This window comes from Pogona vitticeps, chromosome 6, assembly GCF_051106095.1.
Source record: "Pogona vitticeps strain Pit_001003342236 chromosome 6, PviZW2.1, whole genome shotgun sequence".
Classification (NCBI taxonomy): Eukaryota; Metazoa; Chordata; class Lepidosauria; order Squamata; family Agamidae; genus Pogona; species Pogona vitticeps.
In genome coordinates this window covers 22,667,842-22,693,969 of record NC_135788.1, presented here as the reverse complement: position 1 = coordinate 22,693,969, position 26,128 = coordinate 22,667,842, and the positions used below count along the sequence as shown (strand labels likewise).

The 26,128-nt window shown below is 40.0% G+C and overlaps 2 protein-coding genes across 6 annotated transcripts in view; one reads left to right on the top strand and one right to left on the bottom strand.

Annotated features, from left to right (window-relative positions):
• ABCB1 (ATP binding cassette subfamily B member 1) overlaps positions 1-1,028 on the top strand; it is a 52,174-nt gene extending 51,146 nt beyond the window's left edge. For all 3 annotated transcript variants that reach the window (XR_013537792.1, XM_078378677.1, XM_073003127.2), the window contains one exon: positions 183-1,028. Coding sequence is in view for 2 of the 3 variants with exons in the window: in XM_078378677.1 (XP_078234803.1) it covers positions 183-389 (207 nt within the window). In the remaining variant the exon portion in view is untranslated. The remainder of the gene's footprint in view (positions 1-182) is intronic.
• CROT (carnitine O-octanoyltransferase) lies at positions 814-24,847 on the bottom strand. Of its 3 annotated transcripts, none has more exons than XM_020777965.3 (17): positions 24,708-24,847; positions 21,663-21,786; positions 19,387-19,511; positions 18,360-18,541; positions 16,308-16,432; positions 13,696-13,804; positions 12,202-12,295; positions 11,995-12,120; positions 11,514-11,615; positions 10,921-11,004; positions 10,714-10,821; positions 10,276-10,406; positions 8,871-8,994; positions 6,889-6,967; positions 6,153-6,246; positions 5,689-5,808; positions 814-1,747 (listed from the first exon to the last, which is right to left on the bottom strand). In XM_020777965.3, exons 2-17 carry the CDS (start codon positions 21,775-21,777, stop codon positions 1,627-1,629), a joined length of 1,839 nt encoding a protein of 612 aa, XP_020633624.3. In that variant the 5' UTR covers positions 21,778-21,786; positions 24,708-24,847; the 3' UTR covers positions 814-1,626. The 3 variants fall into 3 exon arrangements, 2 of the variants coding, with proteins under 2 accessions (XP_020633624.3, XP_078234804.1); XM_078378678.1 differs by lacking the exon at positions 814-1,747 and adding an exon at positions 5,186-5,328; XR_012088273.2 differs by lacking the exons at positions 814-1,747; positions 5,689-5,808 and having other exon boundaries at positions 6,212-6,246; positions 8,832-8,994.
• Positions 24,848-26,128: the final 1,281 nt, after the last annotated feature.

Sequence of the window (26,128 nt, the reverse complement as noted above, 5' to 3'; positions counted from 1 at the left end):
TTGTATACATTCGCTTGTATCTGATGATGTTTCAAGAGTCTTCATTCTTTTATGAGTGTTCATCATTCAAAAATTGAAAACGTACATTAAATGAAAAGTTGTTTTTCTCTTTTTCAAAGATAGATTGTAATAAATAGGAGGACTTTTCACAGGACAATCATCTCCCATTCTCTTTTCAATAGGTTGTCCAGGAGGCTCTAGATAAAGCCAGACAAGGCCGCACTTGCATTGTAATAGCTCATCGCTTATCTACAGTGCAGAATGCTGACAGCATAGCAGTGATCCAGAATGGGAAAGTCATAGAACAAGGAACACATCAGCAGCTGCTGGCTGCCAGAGGAATCTATTACTCTCTAGTCAACATTCAGACGGGACAACCTGCCAATTAAGAAGTGGACGCTGTTGAGCTCTTAATTCATTTTTTTTTACAAATGGGCATTTACAAAAGGTTTTGTTTATACCATCTCAGTCAAACAAAATAAGCTGGTGGTAATGATGGGCTGAAGTCCAACATGCAATCTCGGAATTAGACTTCGCACCTACTGTATGTCAGGTCAGAAAGTCTGATGCTTGAATATCTCCTAAGAGCCCTATAGACTTTTATGGACCTTAAGAAAAAAATCAGAAGCTGGTGTTCATCACAGCTGGCAGTACTATTTTCCAAGAGCAAAGTCAGAAAACTTTTAGTTAATTTTATGCTGACATGTTTGACTTTGAATTTATTTATAAAGCATGTTTTTTTTAAATGAGAAAACGTTGTCTCTAAAGTATTTTGCTGCAACTGATGTACAAATCAAGTATGTCAACACCTGCTGCTCTTTGTAGTGGTTTTATTTCAAAGGGAAGAAATGACATAGCTGATAAAACAAAGTCCCCCTTCTAAGATACCAAAGAGGTTTAGAATCCTGAGAATTATACATATGAAATAACATTGTCAAGATAGTTTCTAATCACATTATGTTTTGTATATTTTCAAGTATTGTTACAATATCTGTTCTTTGTTTGGAATGTAAAAACAAGTTTCTCAAGTCATTGCATTCTGTCCTTTTATATTTTTATAAAGCTTGTGAGTTTCTACAATCCCATTGCATAAGACAGAGAATATCAGGTGCAATATACATTGAACAGTAATTTCAAATACTTCTAAAAAATCCACAATACACATCCCATCTAGAAAGGAGTCATTATGCATTATCCCTGCAATGACGGCTGAATCTGTACCATTGAAAAAACTAGTGTCATCCAAATTCAATCTTCTCATACCTTCTATCATAAGGAACATTAGAAATACAAGTTAGTCTTAACAAAAAAAATCTATTAAACTCCCACTGCTTGCATTGATGAGGCTTAGTTTAACATTGCATAGTTTCTACTAGAAGATTTGTCATGATTTGCATTGCTACTGCAAACTTAATTAAGGAAAATTGCATTGTTATTGCAGTAAATCTCATTTTAAAAAGAGGTTGCATTATTTCTGCCTAGCATACAGTATATGGCAAACTATCATGAAGTCTTCTGACCAATTACCAACACTCCCTTTGGCTAATATCTTCACTTTCAAATCTTCAGGAACTAGAGTAATGCACAATGGAACAAAGGCACTAGATTTTCAGTACAGTATCTGCTCTACAGCTGAGCTGTTGCCATTAATTTGACCATGTCCTGAAAAGACTGGAAGAGATTCTTACACAGGTTTTCTGCATCTGTCTCCAGGCATGATTTCCAAGCAGTGCAGGCCACAACAATCCTATCAGTAGAGAAATTAAACACAGTTGTTTAGAGAAATTCTGATTTGCTGATCACATGAATAACATAATGAATTTTTAAAATGTCAAACAAAATGCAGAGCAATCCTGAATATTAATTTGTACTGAGTTTATTCCGGGCCACAAGTTTTTGTTTTTATATTCTCAATTTTCTACCCTTTAATTATTTTGTGTGTGTGTGTGTGTGTGTGTATGTATGTATGTATGTATGTGTGTATATATATATATATATATATATATATATATATATAATTTTCCTGGAAGCTGCCTAGAGTACTGGCTTGTCCACTAAATGGGCAGGGTACAAATTCATACAAATAATTATTTCAGTGTAAAGAGTATTGTTGTTGTTTAGTGGTTAAGTTGTGTCTGACTCTTCATGACCCCATGGACCAGAGCACGCCAGGCCCTCCTGTCTTCCACTGCCTCCCGGAGTTGGGCCAAATTCATGTTCGTAGCTTCGATAACACTGTCCAACCATCTCGTCTTCTGCCATCCTTTTCTCCTCTTGCCCTCACACTTTCACAACATCAGGGTCTTTGCCAGGGAGTCTCCTCATGAGATGGCCAAAGTATTGGAGCCTCAGCTTCAGGATCTGTCCTTCCAGTGAGCATTCAGCGTTCCTTCAGAACGGATAGGTTTGATCTCCTTGCAGTCCAGGATAGGTTTGATCTCCTTGCAGTCCAGGGGACTCTCAAGAGTCTCCTCCAGCACCACAATTCAAAAGCATCAATTCTTCAGTGGTCAGCCTTCTTTATGGTCCAGCTCTCACTTCCATACATCGCTATTGGAAAAACCATAGCTTTGACTATGCGGACCTTTGTCAGCAAGGTGATGTCTCTGCTCTTTAAGATGCTGTCGAGGTCTGTCGGCGCTTTTCTCCTAAGAAGTAGGTGTCTTTTAATTTCGTGGCTGCTGTCACCATCTGCAGTGATCATGGAGCCCAAGAAAAGTAAAATCTGTCACGGCCTTCTTCCCCTTCTATTTGCCAGGAGGTAATGGGACCAGTGGCTATGATCTTAGTTTTTCTGATGTTGAGCTTCAGGCCATTTTTTGCGCTTTCTGCCATCAGAGTGGTATCATCTGCATATATGAGGTTGTTGATATTTCTTCCAGCAATCTTGATTCTGACTTGGGATTCATCCAGTCCTGCCTTTCTCATTATGTATTCTGCATAGAAGTTAAATAAGCAGGGGGACAATATAGAGCCTTGTCGTACTCCTTTCCCAATTTTTTAACCAATCAGTTGTTCCATATCCAGTTCTAACTCTTGCTTCATGTCCCACATCTAGATTTCTCAGGAGATAGATAAGGTTGTCAGGCACTCCCATTTCTTTAAGAACTTGCCATAGTTTGCTGTGGTCCACACAGTCAAAGGCTTTTGCATAGTCAATGAAGCAGATGTTTTTTCTGGAACTCTCTAGCTTTCTCCATAATCCCTTGTATGTTAGCAATTTGGTCTCTAGTTCCTGTGCCTCTTTGAAATCCAGCTTGCACTTCTGGGATTTTTTGGTCCACATACTGCTAAAGCGTACCTTGGAGGATTTTGAGCATAATCTTGCTAGCATGTGAAATGAGTGCAATTGTACGGTAGTTGGAGCATTCTTTGGCACTGCCCTTCTTTGGGCTTGGGATGTAGACTGATATTTTCCAATCCTCTGGCCACTGCTGAGTTTTCCAAATTTGCTGGCATATTAAGTGTGGCACCTTAACAGTGTCATCTTTTAAGATTTTAAATAGTTTGACCGGAATGCCATCACCTCCACTGGCCTTGTTGTTAGCCATGCTTTCTAAGGCCCACTTGACTTCACTCTCCAGGATGTCTGGATCAAGGTCAACAACCACACAATGTTCTCCAATTTTTGAACAGATCTCTGGTTTTTCCCTTGCTATTATTTTCCTCTATTTCTTTGCACTGTTCATTTAAGAAGGCTCTCTTGTCTCTCCTTGCTATTCTTTGGAAGTCTGCATTCAATTTTCTGTAACTTTCTCTATCTCCCTTGCATTTTGTTTCCCTTCTTTTTCTCCTATTTGTAAGGCCTTGTTGGACAGCCACTTTGCTTTCTTGCATTTCCTTTTCTTTGGGATGGTTTTTGTTGCTGCCTCCTGTACAATGTTACGAGCCTCCATCCATAGTTCTTTAGGCACTCTGTCCACCAAATCTAGTTCCTTAAATCTGTTCTTCACTTCCACTGTGTATTCATAAGGGATTTGGTTTAGATTCTACCTGAGTAGTCCAGTGGTTTTTCCTACTTTCTTCAGTTTAAGCTTGGGTTTTGCTATAAGAAGCTGATGATCAGAGCCACAATCAGCTCCAGGTCTTGTTTTTGCTGACTGTATAGAGCTTCTCCATCTTTGGCTGCAGAGAAAATAATCAATCTGATTTCAGTATTGCCCATCTGGTGATGTCCATGTGTAGAGTTGCCTCTTGTGTTGTTCAAAAAGAGTGTTAGTGATTGCCAGTTTGTAAAAAGTAGAGGATGGTGAAATATCACAATATTTAAACATAATATTTTGCCTTTTTCACCTTTAATGCTTTACCCTGTCTGAATTTAGATTGTATCATAGAGTGCGGCTTCCCCTATGTATATGATTAGAGTTGACAATTAGAGTGTTAAGTAAACTGCACATTTGGAGTTAACGAGGGTCTGACCCCCTGGGGCCAGACTGTCCTCTGATGCGTGCGACAGCAATCCCGCTCTTCCTTCCAATCACTCTGGAGTGCCTGGTCAGCTAGCCACTCCTGGCAGAAGGAAGGAAGACGAGTCTCCCTGCAAGCCTGGTGAATGGCTAGCTGACCGGGCGCTCCGGAACGAATGGAAGAAAGAATAGGGCCGCTGATTTAACTCCAGCTGTCCAGTGGTATTCTTATTCATATACAAATACCCCCTATCTCTAGTTTTAAGTCTTTCTAGTGGCACCTAGTTTTAGGTTCTGCAATCTATGAAGGTAAGTTTGCCATCTGCTGGAAGCTGGGCTTTGCTGCAGTAACCCATGAGTCATCAAATGTGGTATTTAATTTGGTGGCACATTTCTTCCCTGTTCTTTCTTAACAGGCAAAGATACTGATTCCACCAGGCATTTGGGAATCACTTGATACATTATACTTTTGCTCTGATGCACTGAAACTACAATTCTATGTGATCTGAATTGGATTATATTTATATTTAGGTCTGTGTAAAGCAGCTTGTACATTTTTTTGTTCGAAGGGCACTGAAAAGTATTATAAATGACAGATGCTTAAAAATAATAATACACTATTATAATAAAAATATAGCAGCTTTCATATGTCATAGTAGATTTTTGTTGCTAGTAGTCCTTACATGATGTAACTGATTATTAGTCCGACTTTAAAATAGCAAACAGAAGTTGAGGCGGAATGTAACTGAAGCAGTTATGGAAGGCTGTGGCAGAGCTTCATTGGAACCAAACTCTTCCAAACATTTTGCGCAACTCATTACACATAGCTATTGTGACTTCTCCTTTAGTTTTTGCTTCTTCTTTTTACAAAGTCAGATTTCAAAGCACATGGCCTTAACTAGCTACTCTTCTTTACCTGCACCTTCAACAAAAACAGTTAAACAGCATTAGAAACCTCCACAGAAATACTGAAGTTTTCACAAGCTTGTTCCATTCACAGCAATGAAAGTTGTTTTTATCAGAGGCAAATAATACCAGGACAGCAGTACAACCTGAGGTCTTGAACAGGCACTTGTCATGACAAGCCATCTAATGGTCACATTACCCATACAAAAGTAACATCATCCTTCAGTGTCTATAGCTATTATACTGACAAGTATTTCATCATTTCTGTCCTTCCTTCCCCATCTTTTCTCCTTTATTTCTTAGTTTCATGCACCAAGGAACCTCTGATAGCAGGTTAAAGTTTTTTTCTGTTGACTAGTACTAAATGTATCCTTACCTGTCATCTCTAATCCTATAGAAAAATCCATATCCATTGTGCACCATTGGAACAACAGCTCCCCCGACTCTTGTGTAGCCTACCAGGCTGGTGGAAAGCACAAAGTTTCCGCCTCCCCCGCTATAAATTGAAAACAGAACGAAATGCAAAATTAAAAAATAAGTTGTTTCAGAGTGAGGCAAAATAAAACAAACACACTTACTGGCTTTCCCTTTTAAAATTCATAGCCAACCCTGGCGGAAGTAAATGTACTTCAGCTACTACTTCAAAGCAGGAAAGTCGGTATTTGGGGGAGCCCTCCAGACCCCCTCTGTTGCCTCCGAACTGGAGGACCTTATGGCCCAGCAGTAACACTTTGAAGGAGTAAAAGGCCCACAACTTTGCACCTTTGAAGAGAGCACACCTTCTCAGCCTCTCGCAGAACTGCTAGGGCTGTGAATATATATATAAAAGCTTCTAAATACCTTCTAGTGAATGCAGGATCTGTGAAGAGCTCTGGCATAGGAAGGCTGTGCTCTTGGGAAAGAAGCAGGAGGCCTAAAAGATGACGCTCAAATCCTGTCAAAGAAATACAAAACCATTGGTTTGTCAGGTCTTACTCTTGGCTGCTCTCTGTGGCTACTCTGAAAAAGACCAGTGGACGCAACGTAGAATGGAGTCTCTCAGACCATCTGTAATCTATTCAGCCTGCTGACCTTGTGAGTAGCAGAGAGGAGGATGGGTTAGGGAGCCTGCACTTCCATGGAGGCAGAGGGAGGGTACAGCTTACATTTCCAAAGCATAGGATAATGATTAGAGATGGAGGTATTCATATTCATATACCCCTGCACAGATGGTCATTATGAGGGTCCAGCCCTGGGGCTGGACTGTCCACTCACCTTCCGCTGTTGGCACAAGCTCTGCGCTCCCTTCCTATTGCTCATCGACCTTGCAGTGAGGCTCATCCACCCACCTCCTGCCAGGAGTCACTTGCAGACAGTGACCTCTGGAGTTCGTGGTGAGTGGATGGTCAACCCCAGGGGGCTGGACCCTCATTATGTCCACATGTGCAGGAGTATTCATAAATGAATACCCCCATCTCTCATAATGATCTGGGGAACATGGCAGGTCTGCAACTTTGCTCAGTATTTCATCTTCTGAAAAAGTCCCAACTCATGAGGAAGAAAAAAAATATTTTCCCAAGAAACAAAAGGAAAGTACCTTTTCCTTGCTCACACTCCTTCATCAATTTATTGTGTTTTGCAAAGGCCTTCAACATGAGCTGCTTCTGCTCATTTGGCTGTGTAAAGCAAGAAAGATAAATTCATTCCAAACTCTAAACAAGTTCTGAAAATTCATCCTCAAGCAAATAGCTCTATGCAGGAAAAATGCAAAAAAAAAATGCATCCCTAACCATTCTCTCATAGCTTTTTGAAACATCTGTCTGGCACTGTTTGTCTTAAGGCAAAATGAAAACTTTAGTTAACACAACAAACTCAGAACAATTGTCTGGCTACAAAAAAAAGCATTAACTACTGCCTTTTGAAAAGCACATCCCTAACCTGCAGAGATCAAAGGAAAATCCAAGACAAACACTGGGATTTTTATTGTTCTTGTTGCTTAGCAGTACGTGTATTTAGTCAACTCTCTGCGGTCTTATCTAAGTAACATTTGCAGATAAGCCACACATATGTTTCCATTCATAAATGGTACAATATCCACAAATGATGGCTGTTTCCCTGGCTATCCACTTAAGTCCTGCTCAGAGAGAAAGAGATGGGCCAGTACAGGACACTCCACTGGCTCACACAGCTATAGACCTTTCGTTTGATACACAACAATTCTTCTTCCATAGCACTTGTACAAAATGTTTTATATGGTCAAGAGTAAGAGGTATGACAGTTGGTTGATTAAAACCTATCAAATTCTCCCTAAGCTCAAATTCTAGTGAATTCCATGCTAGAAAAAATCATTTTACCTACTTCAAAAAAGAAGGTGTGAACCAAGTTATACACAAAGGAAAGAGATTTGGACTGAAAGAGATAGTGACTAAATACCAACTGCAAATTGTTATTCAGCGGAAAGACCCTTAAATGTGATGGAGTGACCCTAGGAAGGCTGAAAACATTGAACAGGAAAGTCACTTCTGTAAAAGAATGAATAATTCACTAACATGTATAGTATATCATCTCAGGATGTTTGTCTTGCATCAATTTTGCAATTTCTCAGGTGCAAAACCTAAGCAGAGCCCTGTGGGACTTCAGCCAACCAATGACCAAGCTATCCAGCAAGCCATGAGTGAATGCAGGGACCAAATGCAAGCAAAACACAACAGCCTGGGAAACAGAATGAAACAAGAGTGGAAAGGGGGGGGGGGCAAACACCCTAAAGAATCAGATTTCTGTTACAAATGGTTCTTTATTTTTGTCTCGCATTTCTAACTCCTAGTACTAAAAGGAAATCAAAGGAGGGAGGCCTATTTCTGCCCCACTTAAAAGTAAGGAACTCAGATTACAGTGGTATAACATCATTTGTGTTAGCAAAAAGAAAGGTTCAATGCCCCATGCTGGATTTTGTCTCCAACCTCAAAAAGAGGTTTCTGCAAAAACTGCTTTAGTATAGGTAGTTTTAGCTACACAAGAAGCTGATGAATGAAATGAAGGAAGGAAAGGAGTAGCTAGAATGATTAAAGTAACATAACATATCTCTGTCTCAGGAGACTGAGAGGAGATATGATAGTGCTTTTCAATACTTGAAATGCAGTTTATACACAGGCGGGACAGGACTGATTCTCAGTCATCCCAGAGTGCAGGACATGTAATAATGGGCTCAAGGAAGCCAGATTTAGGCTGAACATAAGGAAAAACCTTTTGACTGTTAGACCAGTACAACAATGGAACCAATTACCTTGTGAGGTGGTGAACACTCCAACATGGGAAGCAATGAGAAAACTAGACAACTATCTGCCTGATTTGCCTTGATTTTGGTTCCTACATTGAGAAAGGGGTTAGACCGGATGGCCTTATAGGCCCCTGCCAACTCAATTATTCTATGATTCTACTGAATTTTGACTCTTGTTGCCTGCAGGTATGAAAACAGGTTTGATTCCTATATCAGAACTGCTCTTTATACTGACAGAAGAAAATAAGCAAGATGCTGGAGACCTGTGAAGTCTTTTCAGCTCTAGTATATCATCTGCTTACAGTAAAGGCTGGATCTAGCATTGATTTACACCATTCGACTGCTTCCATAGTGCAGGGTCTCATGGTCTCTGTTCGGCCATGGTAAAAACGCCTGGTCATAGCCGTTTCATAGCAGCAACCTGGACTAGAAAAGAACATTAAGACAGTTAAAAGTAGGAAGATATACCTTCATCTGACAGGGACGTAAGTAGCCCATTGTGAGAACACTATGTCTAACCATATGACGAAGAGGGAAACCATATGACAAAGTTAGAGGGAAAAGGAGAGGCAAAGTTAATAATTAAGTAATAATAATTAGGCAAATCTTTTTGACAAATGCAGGACAGTAAGGATATCTTCAAAAGCACAAACACTGCCCAGACTACTTTTGATGTTTAATGTTTTCTTAATGCACAAACATCCCTGTTGTTTCTCAAAACATCAACTCCATTATGCATTAAAATGGCCACTGTTCTAGATGTTTTATATTACTATACTACACATTAACTCTGAAAAAAAAGTGCATGCTTCACAGTTTCACTTGGAAGCCTCTTGAAATCACTCACCTTATAGCACTTTATATTTGCTTACATTTTAAATCAGAGTTTGGGGATTCTTTCTGTTAGAAAAACAAAGGAAACCTATTCCTTTCAAGCTCCTACTACAGATCCTCTAATTCTGAGAATGACAATTTTTAAGGTGCCATAGGACTCTACTATTTTTGACTGAATGTTTACAGACTAAAACAGATACAGCAGTTGGTGTGTTTTGTTTCCAAAGAGTAGTAAAGAAACTGCTCAAAATGTGACAGCCATTGAAACACTCTGCTGCACACTTACATCAGGTATTATTCGAAAGAATTGGGGAAAATGTAGGAACTTCAAATTCTTTCTTCCCTTTCCCCCCCTTTTTTGCAATTTAATTATTTTTTAAATTATTATATTTTCTTTTACCTTGTACTCTAGGGCGAGCCTTCACAATCAAAATGTTTTAAAAAGACAAATGAACATATAATAAAATTAAAATAGTATCAGAAGCATTACCACATGAGGACCTTGGGAAGAACAGAAAAATAAAAGAAACAGAGAAGAAACCAGATTATTGGATTTGACTGTGCTGTTAAAATTTCATGTGCCCATGAGGGAAAGGAGAAGGGCAAGCATTTTATACGTACAAACATTTCATTACACACAAGTATGAGTATTTGGGGCAAATTGTTATCGTTGTTCATCTGCAAAATCAGACACTGAAAACAATGGGATTTATAGAAAATGTTGCTAACTGTAATCCTTCATTGAACTAAGAGGTCTTCTTTATAGATGTATCCAATCCCATATATATTTCAGAATTCATTTATTTATTCAGTATAATGGTAACTGACACTGTATGCTCAAAACTTTTTGCTGGAAAAGTAAACTTTTCTTACTGTCCATGATGTCTATAATAAGCCAGCTGGAGAGCAAGCTGGACAAATGTATCAGGATGAAGCTTCTGTTTCTTGATCAGTGATTTCCCAAAGGATGTAAAGGCATAATTCACCAGCTCTACGTCAGATGTCTGAGAAACAGAAAAATTATACATTGAAAAGTCAGGTGAAAATCAACAACAGTCTCTTATACAAAAATCCAAAAAAATAATACTCAAATTATAAATTATTCTTATCTCCCTTACCCGACGGAAATAGATTCAAGGAGGAGAATCCAGGGAACTCATTTGAACTCACTCTTTGGTTTAGATAAAGATAGTTACAGGATTTATCTGTAGCTACATTTAGGGATCTCACTTTTTAAAGAAAAAGAACAAAGAGGATGCCCCAACAGGCAGGTACCCAAGGCTTGTAGAAGAAGAGATACAAAGTACATACCTTCTTTTTATAGTGGTCCTTGGCAAGGGCAATGTCATTCAATACTTTTTGATCCAATGTAAATGCAAGTTCCTTTGGCCAAGGAATGTCCCGCACTTTGTCTGAGCCCTATATTTCATTTCAAAATAAAAAGAGAGAACCAAGGGATTTATTTCTATAGGCACAGAACTGGATCAACTGGTATGGAAGGGGTAACGATTTACATACCTTCCATCTTCCCTCTGACTCAATGACCTTGGCATCAATGAAAGAACAGAGGGCTACCAAAACCATAGCATCAAAAGGAGCATGCTGGAACATACAAAATATAAACATTACCATACAGAGCAATAAATGGATGGCCAATCTTGATTATCTCTATCCTCTAAAAATATTCTCACAAGGTACAACGCCATCTGGTTTTCTAATTATATTACACTTCTTTTCTATTTACTGTTTATCCAGTTAGGCTAGAACACTCCAACTAGGACACTCTATGGCTTAAGCAAAGACTTTATAAATTGTGATTTACAGATTGAGTTAAAGCCAAATTTAGATATGTGCAACTGAGCTGACAGAAGATGACTTACATGTTTGGCTGCATATGCCTAAATCTGGATCTACTGTATAAAAATATGTATTCTCCACACTTACTCATTTTAAAACTTTAAAGATATTTAAGATCTTTACCAAAACTGATCTCTGAAACTGAAATTGCTATGCAAAATGGCAGAACATGACTTCCACATTTAGGAAGACTGTATGCAAAGATTCTGAGGAATAGAAAATATGCTGATTTCACAAATGAAAAAAAAACTTACATCACAATTTGACCCAAATGCACCATTTGAGAATACAATGCAGTTATAAGGTTTGTCTCCCCAGCGTAATGTTGGATCTCCTGTTAGTGACAACTTTGTGATCTAAGTAAAAAAAAAAAAAACAACATATGAATTATGAAAGAGAAATTTGCCACATTTACATTTAAAGAGTAAGAGAAAACCAGCAGGAAAAATGTGAATTTGAACCTCTTTATAAGGTCAGGCAAAACAGCAAGATGACAGGAGAGGAAGCTGTCAAGATGAACCCACTTTACAGCCAAGGGTTAACAATGACATTTCATTTGTATGGCTCCTCCGACTACATGGTACACATAGGTAAGTGGAGTAATGCACTTCTAATCTGAAGTTACAGAAATTAGGCAAATATAACTAATCACTTCAAAATATCTAAACTCTTCAATATAACACTGAAGAGGCTATTGAAAATGATACAGAATGAGATACACCACTCCATAAGTACCTCTGTATAATCTTCAGGAATAGCTTGAGGACTTGATTCATCCAAGCAGATTGTAAACAAGCTGCTCTGAATTTTCTCCAACAAGGCCAGGTTCTTTGGATCAAGGTTGACAAGATAGTCACGTGTCTGAGAGACAAATGAAAGGCTATTGAAATGTCAAAGTATGTATCCGTCTGTATCCTAAAAAGAGAAAAAGATTTTCCTAACCTTTGCCCATGGAGTTCTTTCCTCAGAGGTTAAGGCAGCCAATCCTGGCCCCTCAGGTTCATTGTGGCACCTCCTCTGGATATAGGAAAGTTGCCTTCAAGCCGGATTTTTTTTTTGGGGGGGGGGAAGGAATATATTAAAGCTACTTACTAGATCAGATACAAAATAACAGTTACAGTTAATATTTACACACACACACACAAAACATACACTGTTTTCAGTAGAAATTCCCAGGAGAAATTTATACTCACTGCCTTTTGCTGGTCAATTTCTCTTTAAAGTACCTATTTGCATCTCTATGTCCTATATGTGTTGTATTCTCTTCCTAGCTTTTAATTTTTTTTCTTCAGACCAAGAGAGGTTTTTTAAGTGCACAGTACATTAAATATTCCCTGTCATTTGTAGATTGCACTAATGTCCTCTGAGACAAATACGTTAGACAAACGTTCAAGGTTGCTTCCACACAAGAAATTTTAATGCTGCAGAGGCATTGCTGAACAGAGAATTAAAATTATACTCCCACTCATTTTCCACATCACATGCAAGAGGAAATGAAAATAGGAGTTAGCATGCAAGTGGTACTGGTTGTGTGACATAACACAACAGAATGGGGGAGGACTTACAAGTCAAAGCAGTGGTCCTCCCAGCAGATGCCATTTTCTCCCATTGCCTCTTAGTAGCAGTGGTGATCTTGCTTATGCTTAGCAACTATATTGTGGGATGTTTGTGGTAGACAGCAGCTGCTCAAAGTTGTCACTGCTGTCATTCTTAAACACCTTCATTGAGGAGCAGTTAATTACTCACTTCTTTTGATTATTTACAATTGAAGTATTAGTGTGGAAGCAAAGTAACTCATTTTGAAGTATAATTCTAATATAGCCTGCCCCGTCCACAAATACTGCTGCAATGTACTTTTCATTCATTTCCATGGACCTTGCACAGAACCTTCCGAAAGATATATTATCTTCCTCACAAAGATTGCCCTCAATATTTCTAAATGGCACAGAATAAATATTTTGGTTGTTGTGGGTTTTTCGGGCTCTTTGGCCGTGTTCTGAAGTTTGTTCTTCCTGACATTCAGAGAAGAGGAGTAGGCTGAAGATGCCAGCCACAGAGACTGGCGAAACGTCAGGAAGAACAACCTTCAGAACACGGCCAAAGAGCCCGAAAAACCCACAACCACCACCAGATCCCGGCTGTGAAAGCCTTTGAGAATACAATAAATATTTTACTTTTCTTTTAGACAGATTTCAGCATGTATTACCCAGCACTTGGGCAGGCCTGCTGCTCAGTTGTAAAGTATACACCTTCTATGTGGAAGGTCCCAGATTGATAACTTTGTATCTCCTGTAAGAGGAAAACATTCTGCCTGAAACCGTGGAGAGCTGCTGACAGCCAGTGTTAACAACATGGAGATCCAACAGGCCAACAGCCTGAATTGGCAGAAGTCAGAATCCTATGATAATAAACATGCATAGTTTGCTTTTAATATACCTAAAAATCTCTGGTGGGGTCAATATATGATCATCATGTACTGCATCAAACGCAAAAATTCTACCTCGACACAGCACTACCAAATGAGATGGGCATTCACCTTCACTCTCTGAAAAAAAGAGGGGGAAAGTCAATTAACAGGACTTTTTCATTAGGGAACTCATGCAGTCATCACAAAATGTGAGCCAAGGTGCTCTAACAAATAAAGTGAGTGCAACAATCTCCTTCAGGAACTGGCCATGTACTGTACGTGCATAATGGTAAGCCAGGATTCTGGTGACTCCTGGCTTAATGTGAATGAGATCTCTGCTTGTGCATGTAAGTCCATATGCCCTTTCCTTATTCCTCCTGGCCTGATCAACTAAACAAATCTGAAATATGCAGCTGAACTGTGTGCATGAACATGCAGCTTGTACAGAGTAATCCAGAATTCTGACCAACTCAAAAGCTTACTGTTGGGTACAAAGGTGGCCATCACCTGCAAAGTATTTAAGGGTAAAATGTGCTTCTTTGTGCAAAATACTATGGCAAAATCTGCACTGCAAGGTTAATAAGAATAAAAATTACATGTGTTTTTTTTCTGAAGAAGGCTGTGAAGAGGTGTCCACCTGCCAGGACTATGAACTGCTCTGTTACAAAACACTCGTTGAAATCCAGTAATAAATCACAACCAGAATAGGCCCACCTAAACAGTGGAGATTTGGTGAATCTACTGAACTCTTTAAGTTCAACTCATTCAACAGCCCTACTCTAGTTGCAACCTACTACTGGATTTCAACCGCTGTGACAGTACAGCTGATAGATGATTCAGGAGTACATAAAAAGTCAACTGCAAAGTCAGCCAGTTTGAATTCACAGGAACTTATCCTAAGAAAGCACACAAGGACTGCAGCCTTAGCAGTTCAACCTTATGTATACAGTGGTGCCTCGCACAATGAGTGCCTCACACAACGATAAATTCACACAACGATGGCTTTTCCTGAAAAATTGGCCGCCTCACACAACAATGTTTCCTATGGGGAATTTTCGCACAACGATGTCCCTTTTCGCTCCTGTAAAAGTGCCTTAAACTGTTTGAAAAGTGTTTTAAATGCTTGCTATCGTTAGCCCACCTCCTGAAACCTATGCAAACTTAATTTGGTGTTGTTCTGAGTCTTCGTTAATTTTTGGTGATTTTTTGTTTTCTCCATTGAAAGCCATTCAAAAGCCGTCCAAGCCGCGTTTCCCTCAACGATGTTTCCTATGGGGATTTTCGCTTAAGGACGGCAATCCGTTCCAAATGGAACGGATTAACCGGTTTTCAATGCATTCCTATGGGAAATGGTGTTTCACAGAACGATGTTTCACAGAACGGTTTTTTGTTTTTGGAACCAATTAACATCGTTGTGCGAGGCACCACTGTATTTATTCAGAAGTCTTACACTTTATTTACATAGCCTTAAGCAAAGAGCCATTTCAGCCTTCTGTTCTTGCCTCACAAGCACAAATATATTTGTGTATTACATTTACAAATATAATACACACTTTTTAGCCATGACTGTCTCCTCAAATGCCTTACAAGATTCCAAATCATATAATTCTCCATTCTGAGAGTTCTTTTTGACAGATACCTTACACACACCTACATGAGGCTTATGTGGAAGAAAGGCCTCAGCTGGAAGATTCAGAGGCTTAGCTAGGCTAGGCTCTACTCAAGCTTCCTATTCCAGCCCAAGTGCTAAGCTGGGACTTTCTTTCTGAACAGGAAGGTTCTCCAATAAAATCTGAAAATCTCACTCATAGCTGACATTTTGCTTCCCTCTAACTTACACAGAGGTAAACCACCCTGATATCAATGGGATTCACTCCAATACAGGTCTTCAAAGGATTATAGCCTTGAAGCAAAAGAGTTATCTATGATACTGAGCCTGGCAAGCTTGATCTTCATTTTAGATGAACAATTTGTTAACAGTAACACTAATTCAGTGTCTGTTGAAATCCATTCATAACTAGGACCTGGTGCAGTATGCAAGTTAGTCTTTTCTTGGAAGATCCCAAGTCTAAGAGTTAAGGTCTTTACTGTTTATTTTTGTCTAGTTTGAGTTCTAAAACTCAACACCTACTACACTACCTCTCACAGTAACAATAATCAAATCAAACTATTCACCTCTGGACTCCTGCACTTCAAGTTAAACCTGACTGTAATACTAACAGCAGGAAAAAAAAGCCAACACCCCAAACATGTCATGGATGGCCTCAGTGAAGGAAGTGATGGTTTTAGTTTGCAAAATCTGAGCAAAGCTGTTAATTAAAAAAAACTTTTGAATGTCACTAATACATAAGACTGCCATAAGTCAGAAGCAACCTGACAGCATATAAAAGCAATGCTAACAAAAGAAACCCAAGAATCCACTTTTATGGCATCTCTTAAATCAGAGACACAAACTAATGCAATCCTGTACAGAACTTCTATAAGTAAATCTTATTCAGATCATTTGGGCTTTCTCCAAAATAGATGAATATAAAACTAAAGCCTGGATACAACTGGTGAGCACTTTATCTAAGCAACAGACATGTATACAGAGGAGACATTAAGATGACTTTTCTTCTAATATAGAGCAGATTTTTGCTACCTGTCCTGAAATAATTAGCAATGGAATCCTGTGTAATTCCTGGAATCTTGCATGTGCAAAACAACATTCGGAACTGATCCATGTCCAGAGGGACATTTCCAGACTTATGGACAGGCAGCTTTTCTCTGCAACAAAAAGAACAAAATACATTGAGATTCTAATTTTACATTAGAAAGGCCTGCATTTTGTTAATGACTACCATATTTGACATCAGGTGTGAATCTTCACTCAGTGAGCTTGACTAATATTCTGAAGACTTACCATCTTTCCATGTATCAATAAACTAGTAAGTTGCACTCTATTTTCTTAGTTTACACTTATAAAAGCCCTATTCAGTTTTTAAGCCTGAAAATGTGCAAGACTCAGAGTGTGATGATGACATACTGTAGGTATGTCTTCCAATAATATCTTCCATGTTCTGACTCCACCCAAGAGTCATTCCAACTCTTACTAGCTTAGCATGAAGGTTCATATAGGTGTTGTGAGCACATTTAGTGTGTCTATGATTTGCAGCCCCAATAAAGAATAAATCCCAATCATGGTAATGCTGGTATATGTGAATGTCCATCCAATATTCATCACCACGTACAAGACAGTCTGCCTAATTTTTATTTTCTAAAAGATGGAATACAAGTTTAAAAATAAGTATTTAATATGTTCAGTTAAACATGGTGATAAACACCCCTGCACACCTTTGTGCTGAATATGTGGAAATCTGTGTGACTTCTGGATGGGCTGAGGAAGAAGAGGGAGGTGTTTGTTTTGATCCACATCGTACTTTGAAATGTATACACTTTCAAGTCAAACACTTAAAACTGGCAAGACCATGCATATCTACTTGGAAGAAACATCACTGGATTCAGCTGAACTTATTCCAGCAGTCAACCTTCTTCTACAGCAAGAGTAGCAGCCTTTATATATAGCAGCTGATCTTATTACAGCTGAGGGCTGCACTCCTTCAGAAGGGCAATCTGTTGGGAGCTGTACAGCAGTGGTGGGAGGAACTGGAGGTGATGGCAGTATTGGGACAGGATTTGAAACATGCACATCTTCTGCTTTCTCTCCCATTCTGCAGTCCTCCCTTTTGTTTTTCTGACACCTCATTTTCTCCCTCTTCTCTTCCTCCTCACCCAGTAGAGTACCAAGCAAGGATCAGATAGTTCCTGCAGACATCTGAACTCAATTCTTGCATAAGGCTTTGGAAAATAATCTGAGGGCTGCATGAGATCAGACTGAGGGCCATGGGTTGCCCTATAAAAAGCTGAAAATGCATTTGAAGGATTTTACTTAAGGACAGATGCTCAGACTTCAAAACCTTTGAAGTTTTTGTTTTCTTCCATATTAGTGCACTGCACACCCACTCAAAAATAAACCCCCAGTGAGTTCACAAGAGAGACTCATGTCACAGTCGTTAAACTGTAGTATTGCAGCCCAAACTCTGTTCACGGTCAGTGTTCAATACCAACAGATCTGACAAACGGCTTGAAGTTGACTTAGCCTTCCATCCTTCCAAGGTCAGTAAAATGAGTACCTAGCTTGCAGGGGGTGGGTGGGGGCAATGTGTAGCCTGTATAATTAATTAAAAAATTGTAAACTACCAAGAGAGTGCTTTAAGCAGCACACTTTGCTTTGGTTTTTTGTTTGTTTTCACTAGGGCTTTTTCCCAAATACCTAGGCACAGAACTTAAAACACATAGTTAACTTTTCAATTTATCTATGAACATCAGCAACTACGGTTGTTGTGGGTTTTTCAGGCTCTTTGGCCGTGTTCCGAAGGTTGTTCTTCCTAACGTTTTGCCAGTCTCTGTGGCCGGCATCTTCAGAGGACAGCACTCTGTGCTCTGAAGATGCCGGCCACAGAGACTGGCGAAACGTTAGGAAGAACAACCTTTGGAACACGGCCAAAGAGCCTGAAAAACCCACAACAACCATTAGATCCCGGGCATGAAAGCCTTCGCGAATACATCAGCAACTATGCATGCAAAAAAATTATGAGACAAGAAACGGTACAATACTATATAAACAAATACATTGTGCTTTTTAATTTCTTACGTTCTCATTAGCTCCCAGAATTTCAAGGTAATCCATACAGTTAAGGAGCCTCTTTCTATTTGAGTCCCTTCTTTCAGTGGCCAGTAGTGTTCAAGATAAGGGCCTGGCCCTCCAAAATTGTGATAGATTTGTGTTGCTATACGTGATTGAAGATAGGCTACATTCAGCCACCATTCCTCCAGCTGAAGGGGAAAAAAAGACAGTTAACTATGCAATAAATTGTTAACACAGATATTATTTTGCAACTATGGAGCCAATCCCATGGCCTCAGGGTAGACAACAGTACTTAATGGCTGGGATGCATAGAATAGCAAACATAGTTTAGCAAGTTCAAAAAGGGTTGAATGTATAACACTCAAAGAGCAATCTTCTATACCAGTAGTCCCCCGTGATCGGGGGGTGGGTGGGTTCTGTGTGGGGTGGTGGTGGGATTACTCTAATGACTTGAACAGACTGAAATCAGAATAAATCTAAATATTACAGAATGACTGTGAGCAAATTACTTCTTGGTAAATACCGTGTTTCCCCCCAAATAAGCCAGGGTCTTATATTAATTTTTGCCCCCAAAACACATTAGGGCTTATTTTCAGGGGATTTTTTTTCATGTACAATAGTCTACATTTATTCAAATACAGTCATGTCATCATCTCCTGGTTGCTACACAAAAGTAGAGGGGTGGAGTTTCACTTAACTGGGCTTATTTTTAGGGTAGGGCTTATATTACGAGCATCCTGAAAAATCATACTAGAGCTTATTTTCGGGTTAGGTTTTATTTTCAGGGAAACAGGGTACCTGTCCTGGATTTCAGCAACAAATAAAGAATTTGATCCTAAGACTCTATCAAGATGAATAATTTGACCCAAAAGTTGCAATAACACAGATAAGGACCAAAATATTTAATCTAATCCTTCATATTTCTAAAACAGTTCTTGAATCCTTTTCTTACTTTCTTATTACTGTATACTGTAGGAAACTGATATCCATGCACATTTAGATGGAGAACGTTCATATATTCAAAAACACATACCCAATTCCTCTTCACTTTAGCTCTTTCAAGCAACTTTTGATGGAGTTCCTTCCCAATCCCATTTTCAAATCTTTTTACTATGTCCCAAGTTCGTTGATATTCTTCATGATTTAGAAAAGGTTTCACTGTAAAACACAAATATCAGAACACATGTCTCTTAAGTTTTATTGATGCTCTGAAGTACTTCTAAATTAGACTACAGAAAAAATAAGGCATAGGTTACAGTCTCTGCAGAGAACTATTTCATTAAAGCCAAATGTCAGTGAGATTCAGAACATATACACGCATGTCTGTGATGTCAAATACTGTAACGGATTGTAAATGTGGCCATCCAATATTCATCACAACATACAAGACATTATGCCTCAAATTCATTTTCTAAAAGGTGGGATACAAGTCCAAAAATAAGTATGAATGAATTACTCCGCGTCAACAATTACTATGGATTCATGTTAAGTGACAAGCTCTCACCAAGCCCAAAGAAGAGTCAGTGTTCAACTGAAGCAAGCCATTTTGTTCGTTTACTGCAATAATCCAGATACATGGAAGTGTGGAAAGGGGTGTTTTTCCTGGTTATTAGACAACCTGCATGCATTCCTATAGAATTCTAATAGGCTGGTGCAACTAATATACAGTATTGTCCCTTAAGAACACAGTCAAGCTGCTTATTTCTTAGGCTTGTGAAAGCGTTACATTAATTAAACTGAAAGGACTTTGTGTTCAGACAATAGTAAACTAATACACTGGAATAAATGCATGAAATTTAGTCATGGTTAATCATGACAAGTAAAAAGGTTTTTTGGGGGGGTGGTACTTAGTATGGTGTAGTGGATAGCGCAATGGACGATGGACTAGGACTCTGGAGGCCTGGGCTTGAATCTTTCCCCTGCTCAGCCATGGAAACTCATTGGGGTTAGGGGTTGTGGAACTAATACTCCCCTTAAATACCCCCACCTACTTTGAAAGCTCTATCAGGGTCATTATAAGTCTCTTCCACCTTGATAATACAACAGAACACATAATAGTAGCAGAAACAGAGGATTTTGGTTCAGCATTATGGTTAAGTGAGAGTCTGTCCTTAAGTTGCCCAAGGAGTGGGCTCAGGACGACTAAGAGCTGTACACAGCAAATTTTCCCCTTGATCTCTGGTGTTGGGGACTGGACTGGTTCTGCTCCATCTCCCTACTTTAACATGACAAAAACCAGTTTCTTGTGCCATAAGGGAGGGCTCTTTGTGAAACTATCCTAAAACTTGTTGGCCTGGTTATTGGGCGCTACATTATCATCAACCATACACTTTGTACTTCTCTGTGGGCATAGCATAGCCTATGATTTAACCATTATATCAGTCTAGCTCTGTCCTGCTTTTTTTTCTTCTTTGTGACCTTGAACAGGTGTTGACATTATGGAGCTCTGCAGGGTATTATTCCAGAGCCTCAACAAAAGTTTAAAAAGCATTAGTTTGTCTGGTTTTGGGGTTGGGTTTTTTTTGTTATTTTTGTATCCCCCCCCCCTTTTAATGTGTTATTTCTATTCCTGGAAGTTTTGGGACTGCATGCTTTCACTCTGGAGGCCTTGGGTAGTTCCCCTATGCCCACCCAGCCCTCAAAATGAAATAATTCAAACAAATGGGAAGTGTCCACCTGAACACTAATTTTTCTTATTTAAAAACAGCTAAGAAGTGCTATTTTGGGGGCTGGTGCAGTCTATCTGGCTCCTATCTGGAACCTAAATTTAATTAATATAAATAATAATAATATATAATTAATATATTATAATATATTCTTAATATACTATAATATAAATATATATATGCCATGGTACATCTATTACTTTTTGAAACACTGTACATTGTGCATTCTATTTGCTGCTATCCCATTGAGAAAAAGTTCACATTTCTATCAGAAAACCCCCTCCTATTACCTGAAGAACAACTGTTGTTTCACAGAAGTAATGGGACCTTATTCTCTAAACAGACTCCATACATTTTATGATTTCAAGCTCCTCTCATCTGGCTTTTCATTTAAAAATTTTGACTGGACAGAACTATTCAACCTTTGTACACCATTGTTTTGGCTTCAGTACCAGAGAAAGCAGTGAGAAATACACAAATGCTACCTCTCCCCACAATCTGTTTCAAAACTTCCATCATCAACAGATTTTAATTTATGTGAAGATATTTGGCTAAACAGAAAACAAAAAGTACTGTTTCCAACAGATTCATAGCCACCAGCTACAATATACATCGGTTAAACAATCATTAAAAACTGACATACCTGAATCAAGGTATTTCTTTAAAGATTCATCAAGAGCCGGAACAGGTAGTGAAGGAAGAGAATTCTGGTACTGAAATGTACGCTCCTCAGAATGATCAGTCACTTGATTTTCCATAATGCCAGTCTATAGCAAATAGTAAATATATTTTACACTTCAGGTCGTATTACATATTTACACATGAGAACTAGTAAGAGAAGATTGCATCTCTCTTACACAATGCAGAAAAGCATCCCCACCTACTGTCCAGAACTGGGATAATTTTCACTGCTACATGTAAACAGCATTGCTCTTCCGCTTGTTTGTCTTTCTGTAAAGTATTTCAAAACAGTCATAAAACCAGCTGTTACACTAGGTGGTTGTTTTTTAAATCTGAGGGTTCAGATCATCTCGACTGATTTTGATGAGTAGTGCTACCACATACCTCAGTCATGCCGTAGTCATTTAGGGCGCTATGAAGGGTCTGAAGATATGCGAGGAACTCTTGGTATTCTAGATACTTTCAATTACAACTCTCGCAATTCTTCCATGGCAGTCAAGGCTTTTGCAGGTTAAAATCAAGATACCTAGAGGACTAAAACTCAATACTGCTACTATGATACCACAAGGATCTAAACAAAATATGGGAGGACAGAGAGCTCCAGTACCTCAGTTTCTGCAAATGCCTTCTTTTGTCCAGTAACCACTTTACCTTTCAAACATCAGCAATCGCCAATATAATGATCCTTCCTCCATAGAGAAATAATGCTGACAGTAGGTTTTGTGCAAACAAAAGTTGATGTGAAATATAGCAACAGTTAACATGATGGATACATTCTGGGAAGCTTTGGGGGTTGAAAAGATAACCTGCTTTACATTTTTGCTGATCTGCTGCTGCAAAGGCCATGTTTCCTATCTCTAGCCTCTTTAAGTTCTTAACCCTCATGAACCTGTGAAAAGATAAGTGCACTGCTCATGGACAAGGAGCATATCTCCCTGTACCAACCTGCCTCTGGGTTCCTTTTCAAGGACCATCCTTTAGGAATACAATTAAGTTCACTGTGTATTACTAGGCTGATGATCTTCTCTGAGGTGATCCCCTTTCTCTAGAATGCCCCTCCCACTGAAATGTGACTGGTACTGATTTTCCTGTTAGATTAACCTTAGTTGGATTAAACCAGTTGTGTTATGCTAACTTTTATTTAGTTTGCTCTGTTGTATAATACTGTTGTGTACTTTGGTTATCATAACTTATAAAACACAGGATTTAAAAAAGATTATATTTAACCCTTCTGCACTACTCTGCTTCTCCTTTCACCAACAGGTAGGGTAGTGCTAGTGTTACAAAAACTCCCTGCTGATGTTTATAATATCTCTCTACACAGGGGTGGGCAATTAATTTCTATAGGGGGGGGCACATGAAAAATCTGAACTGTGTTCGGGGGCCGAACCAACTTTACTTAAAAATAAAATGAAACAGTGATTTATAATTGTTTTTATTTTAAACTTGTTACTCTTCATATATAGTACAGAGCTTTTTTGCGGTATGTTAAAGATAAGCAACTGATCAACTTTAGACAAAAAGCTATACAGTAAATGATTTTGATGTTCAAAACTGTCCGTGGGCCGGACAGGAGTGGCTTACGGACCGTATGTGGCCCTCGAGCCAAACTTTGTCCAGGTCTGCTCTAGCAGAAGCAGCCGGTGTCCTCTTCAAACCCCTTCAGGGGAATTTGCATGCCATGCAATTTAAAAATATCCAAATCACCTTTCTATTTCTCTTCAGGCTGTGTATTCCCCTTTTCTAATGTTGGGACGCATGTCTTCTGTCTACAGGACTTCACTTTTTTAAATTAGCACAAGACTAGACCCAGCAACAAAACCATCATTACATCAAACAGGAAAACAGACCTGCTGTCCGATGCCATCTTAAATCAGGTTTCTCTGATAAGTATACTCCTCCACCATTCCGTCATCATGTCTCCTAGTGACTACCTGAACAGCACTCCATTTGGCTCCCCTTCATTGTTTATCATCAACAGCAGGCTGTGTTAAAGGACCTTGGTCCAGACCCTGCCCTGCCAATCTTTATCAATTGTTGTGAAATTTTACATATGCCCATAACATCACACACTGTGCACCTCTCTCTGCCTGGGCACAGTACTGTACACTGAATCAAAAGTGTCACAGAGAGGTGCACAAATTTAAACAGGGCAATCAGAAGAGGAGCATCTTGCCAGCAAACCCTTACTATCTGATAAACACCTGACACACATCCAGTGCAGCGAAAAAAAAAGAATTGAACTCCTACCTAGACAACTGATCGTTTATATGGTACAGTATATGTATGACCCATGGCAATCAGTCCTAAAACTGCAGATAGTGTTTCACTGAGTCCACTACAGCAAATGTGTTCCTACTACAGTAATAGTGGGGAGCCTTGGAATGTTGTTGTTTGTACTGTATAGTTATGTTGTAAATCGCCTAAGCACTATAGGGGCGGTATAAGTCGAAACAACAACATCAGCTATTTTTTCACCTGCCAAGATGCATCTGACTGAGCGGGATCCACTCCTCCGACGCAGCGAAAAGAGAATTGTGTTATCTTCCCCCCACCCCGTGCCCGACTTTAAACGTGTCTAAAACCGTGGAACGTGCCTGAATATGGGCTGGTTGATTTTTATCGTGCTTTTTAATGGCAAAAGGCATTGCTCTTCACGTGTGTTTGTTTACCTTGCAGTGTTGTCAGGTTACACTGCTCCAGAGCCCTTCCGTGAAAGCCAGGGGGATAACCTGCTGCCCTGAAAAGCCCCGAGGATGGCGGGCTGGGGGCGGCAAGAGGAAGAGTTTTCAGCGGGGAAAATAAGGGCTCACGGAGCAAGAGGCCGGAGAACAAGACCGGGCAACTACGCCCCAGAAAGTCCGTGGAAGGGCCGACTGAAAACAGAATGGTCTCAAAAGACACAGAAATGGAGAGTTCTGGACGTGTTGGGCCTGCTTTCTGCCTTTTTTTTTTCCACAACTGTCCTGAGTAAGCCTCCCGGCGCCTGCTGCTCGCCTGCACTCACCTCACAGCCCGGGCCTTCGCCGCTGGTCGCTCGTTTGTGAGGCCTCAGCGCGGGCCGCGGAGGCCCTCCGTCCCTCAAATGCTAGTCACAACAACAGCGGTTGGAAATGACTGCGAGGGAGGCGGCAGCTTCTCCTCCTTTTTTTGGCTCCGCTTCCCTCTCACCTTTCCCCCAGATTCCAGCCGGCAGAGGGAGGGAATGAGGGATGGGCCGCAACCGGGCCTTGCCTCTCCGAGGCGGGGTGGCTTCCGAAGGCGTGCGACAGATAAAGGAGGCTGGCCTTCTGCCACCGTCACGGCCGGTCGGCGTTGGGCTCCCGAGGCTGGCTTCTAACCCAGGCCTTCGGGAACGGGGCCGACGAGACGCTGCCTTTGCCTCGGTTAAGGTGAAGGCGGCGTTCAGGGAGGACAAAAGGAAACTGGACGGTTCCTCCTCTAGCTCACGCTCTTCGTGCTGCTGCTGTCTCTCCGCAGCCCTCTTACTAGTCCGGGTATATTATACAGTACAGTACAAAGCTTGCCCTTCGTTCTTCGTTTAAGAAACCACTTTATTGTTTTTAAACGTGCAACTTCAAATATTCCTAAAATTATGTATTAAAATGTAGAGGGGTTCCCCCCCCCACTCCAGCAGAGATGTTTAAAAGTGTCTGAGGAAGTGGATTTTGATCCTCCGAAGCTCACTTTGAAACAATAGTCTTCAGCGTGTCACAGTGGCCAAAATGTTCTTGCCTAGCTACACAAATAATGTAACTGTTGGTAGAAAACTGCCTTAAGAAATCATTGTAGATATTCTTGCACAGAGCCATACAATTCAGCACACAACTGATCCCTCTGTGGTACATTCATAACATTTACACAATGTGCCTGAAGGTTACAACAGCGTAACTAGGTAAGATTTGGAGTAGTATTTTGTCCATTTGTTTTTGTTGTTTCCCTCTTAATTTTTCCAGCATTAGAAAACAAGAGCTTTAGGAGCCTGAGGAGATTGGGGACAGGGCGCTGCTCCTGTCACCCCTTCAGCTGCATGAACATTTGTGCCTTTTGCTCTGCCAATCTCTAATGTACTGGTGAAGGGTGCCCTGAAGATGCCTCTTCTGCCATGGAGCTTCATATCTTGCGGGAAACCTGCTCAGCTTTGGTCCCTGGATTGATGCAACAGAATGAATCCAATATGGCCATTTCCTGGAAGTTTCCCCTTGCTGGAATATGGGACTCTGCCTTCCCTCTCAGCTCCATGGAGCTCCCAGTGGCTGGAGAAAGAGGGGTGGCTGATCTTCAGAGAAAGAAGGAACTGCCACTACATACCTACCCTCAAGCCTAAGAGAAGCCTTCACTGGGTGGAGGGCTAGGAGACATCCCCTCCTCCCCATGTACACATAGCATGGAGGTAAGAGATGGGGAGGTTACACAGCCCCTGAAGAG

Bases quoted from the DNA above. Each gene is read 5' to 3' on its own strand.
- CROT (XM_020777965.3), bottom strand. From the start codon at position 21,777: ATGGAAAATCAAGTGACTGATCATTCTGAGGAGCGTACATTTCAGTAC. The intron at 11,616-11,994 runs GTACTTATGGAG...TTTTTTACTTAG, and splicing joins TTCCTGAAGATTATACAGAG to ATCACAAAGTTGTCACTAAC. The intron at 6,968-8,870 runs GTAAGCAGATGA...TGCTTTACACAG, and splicing joins TGCTAGATCCAGCCTTTACT to CCAAATGAGCAGAAGCAGCT.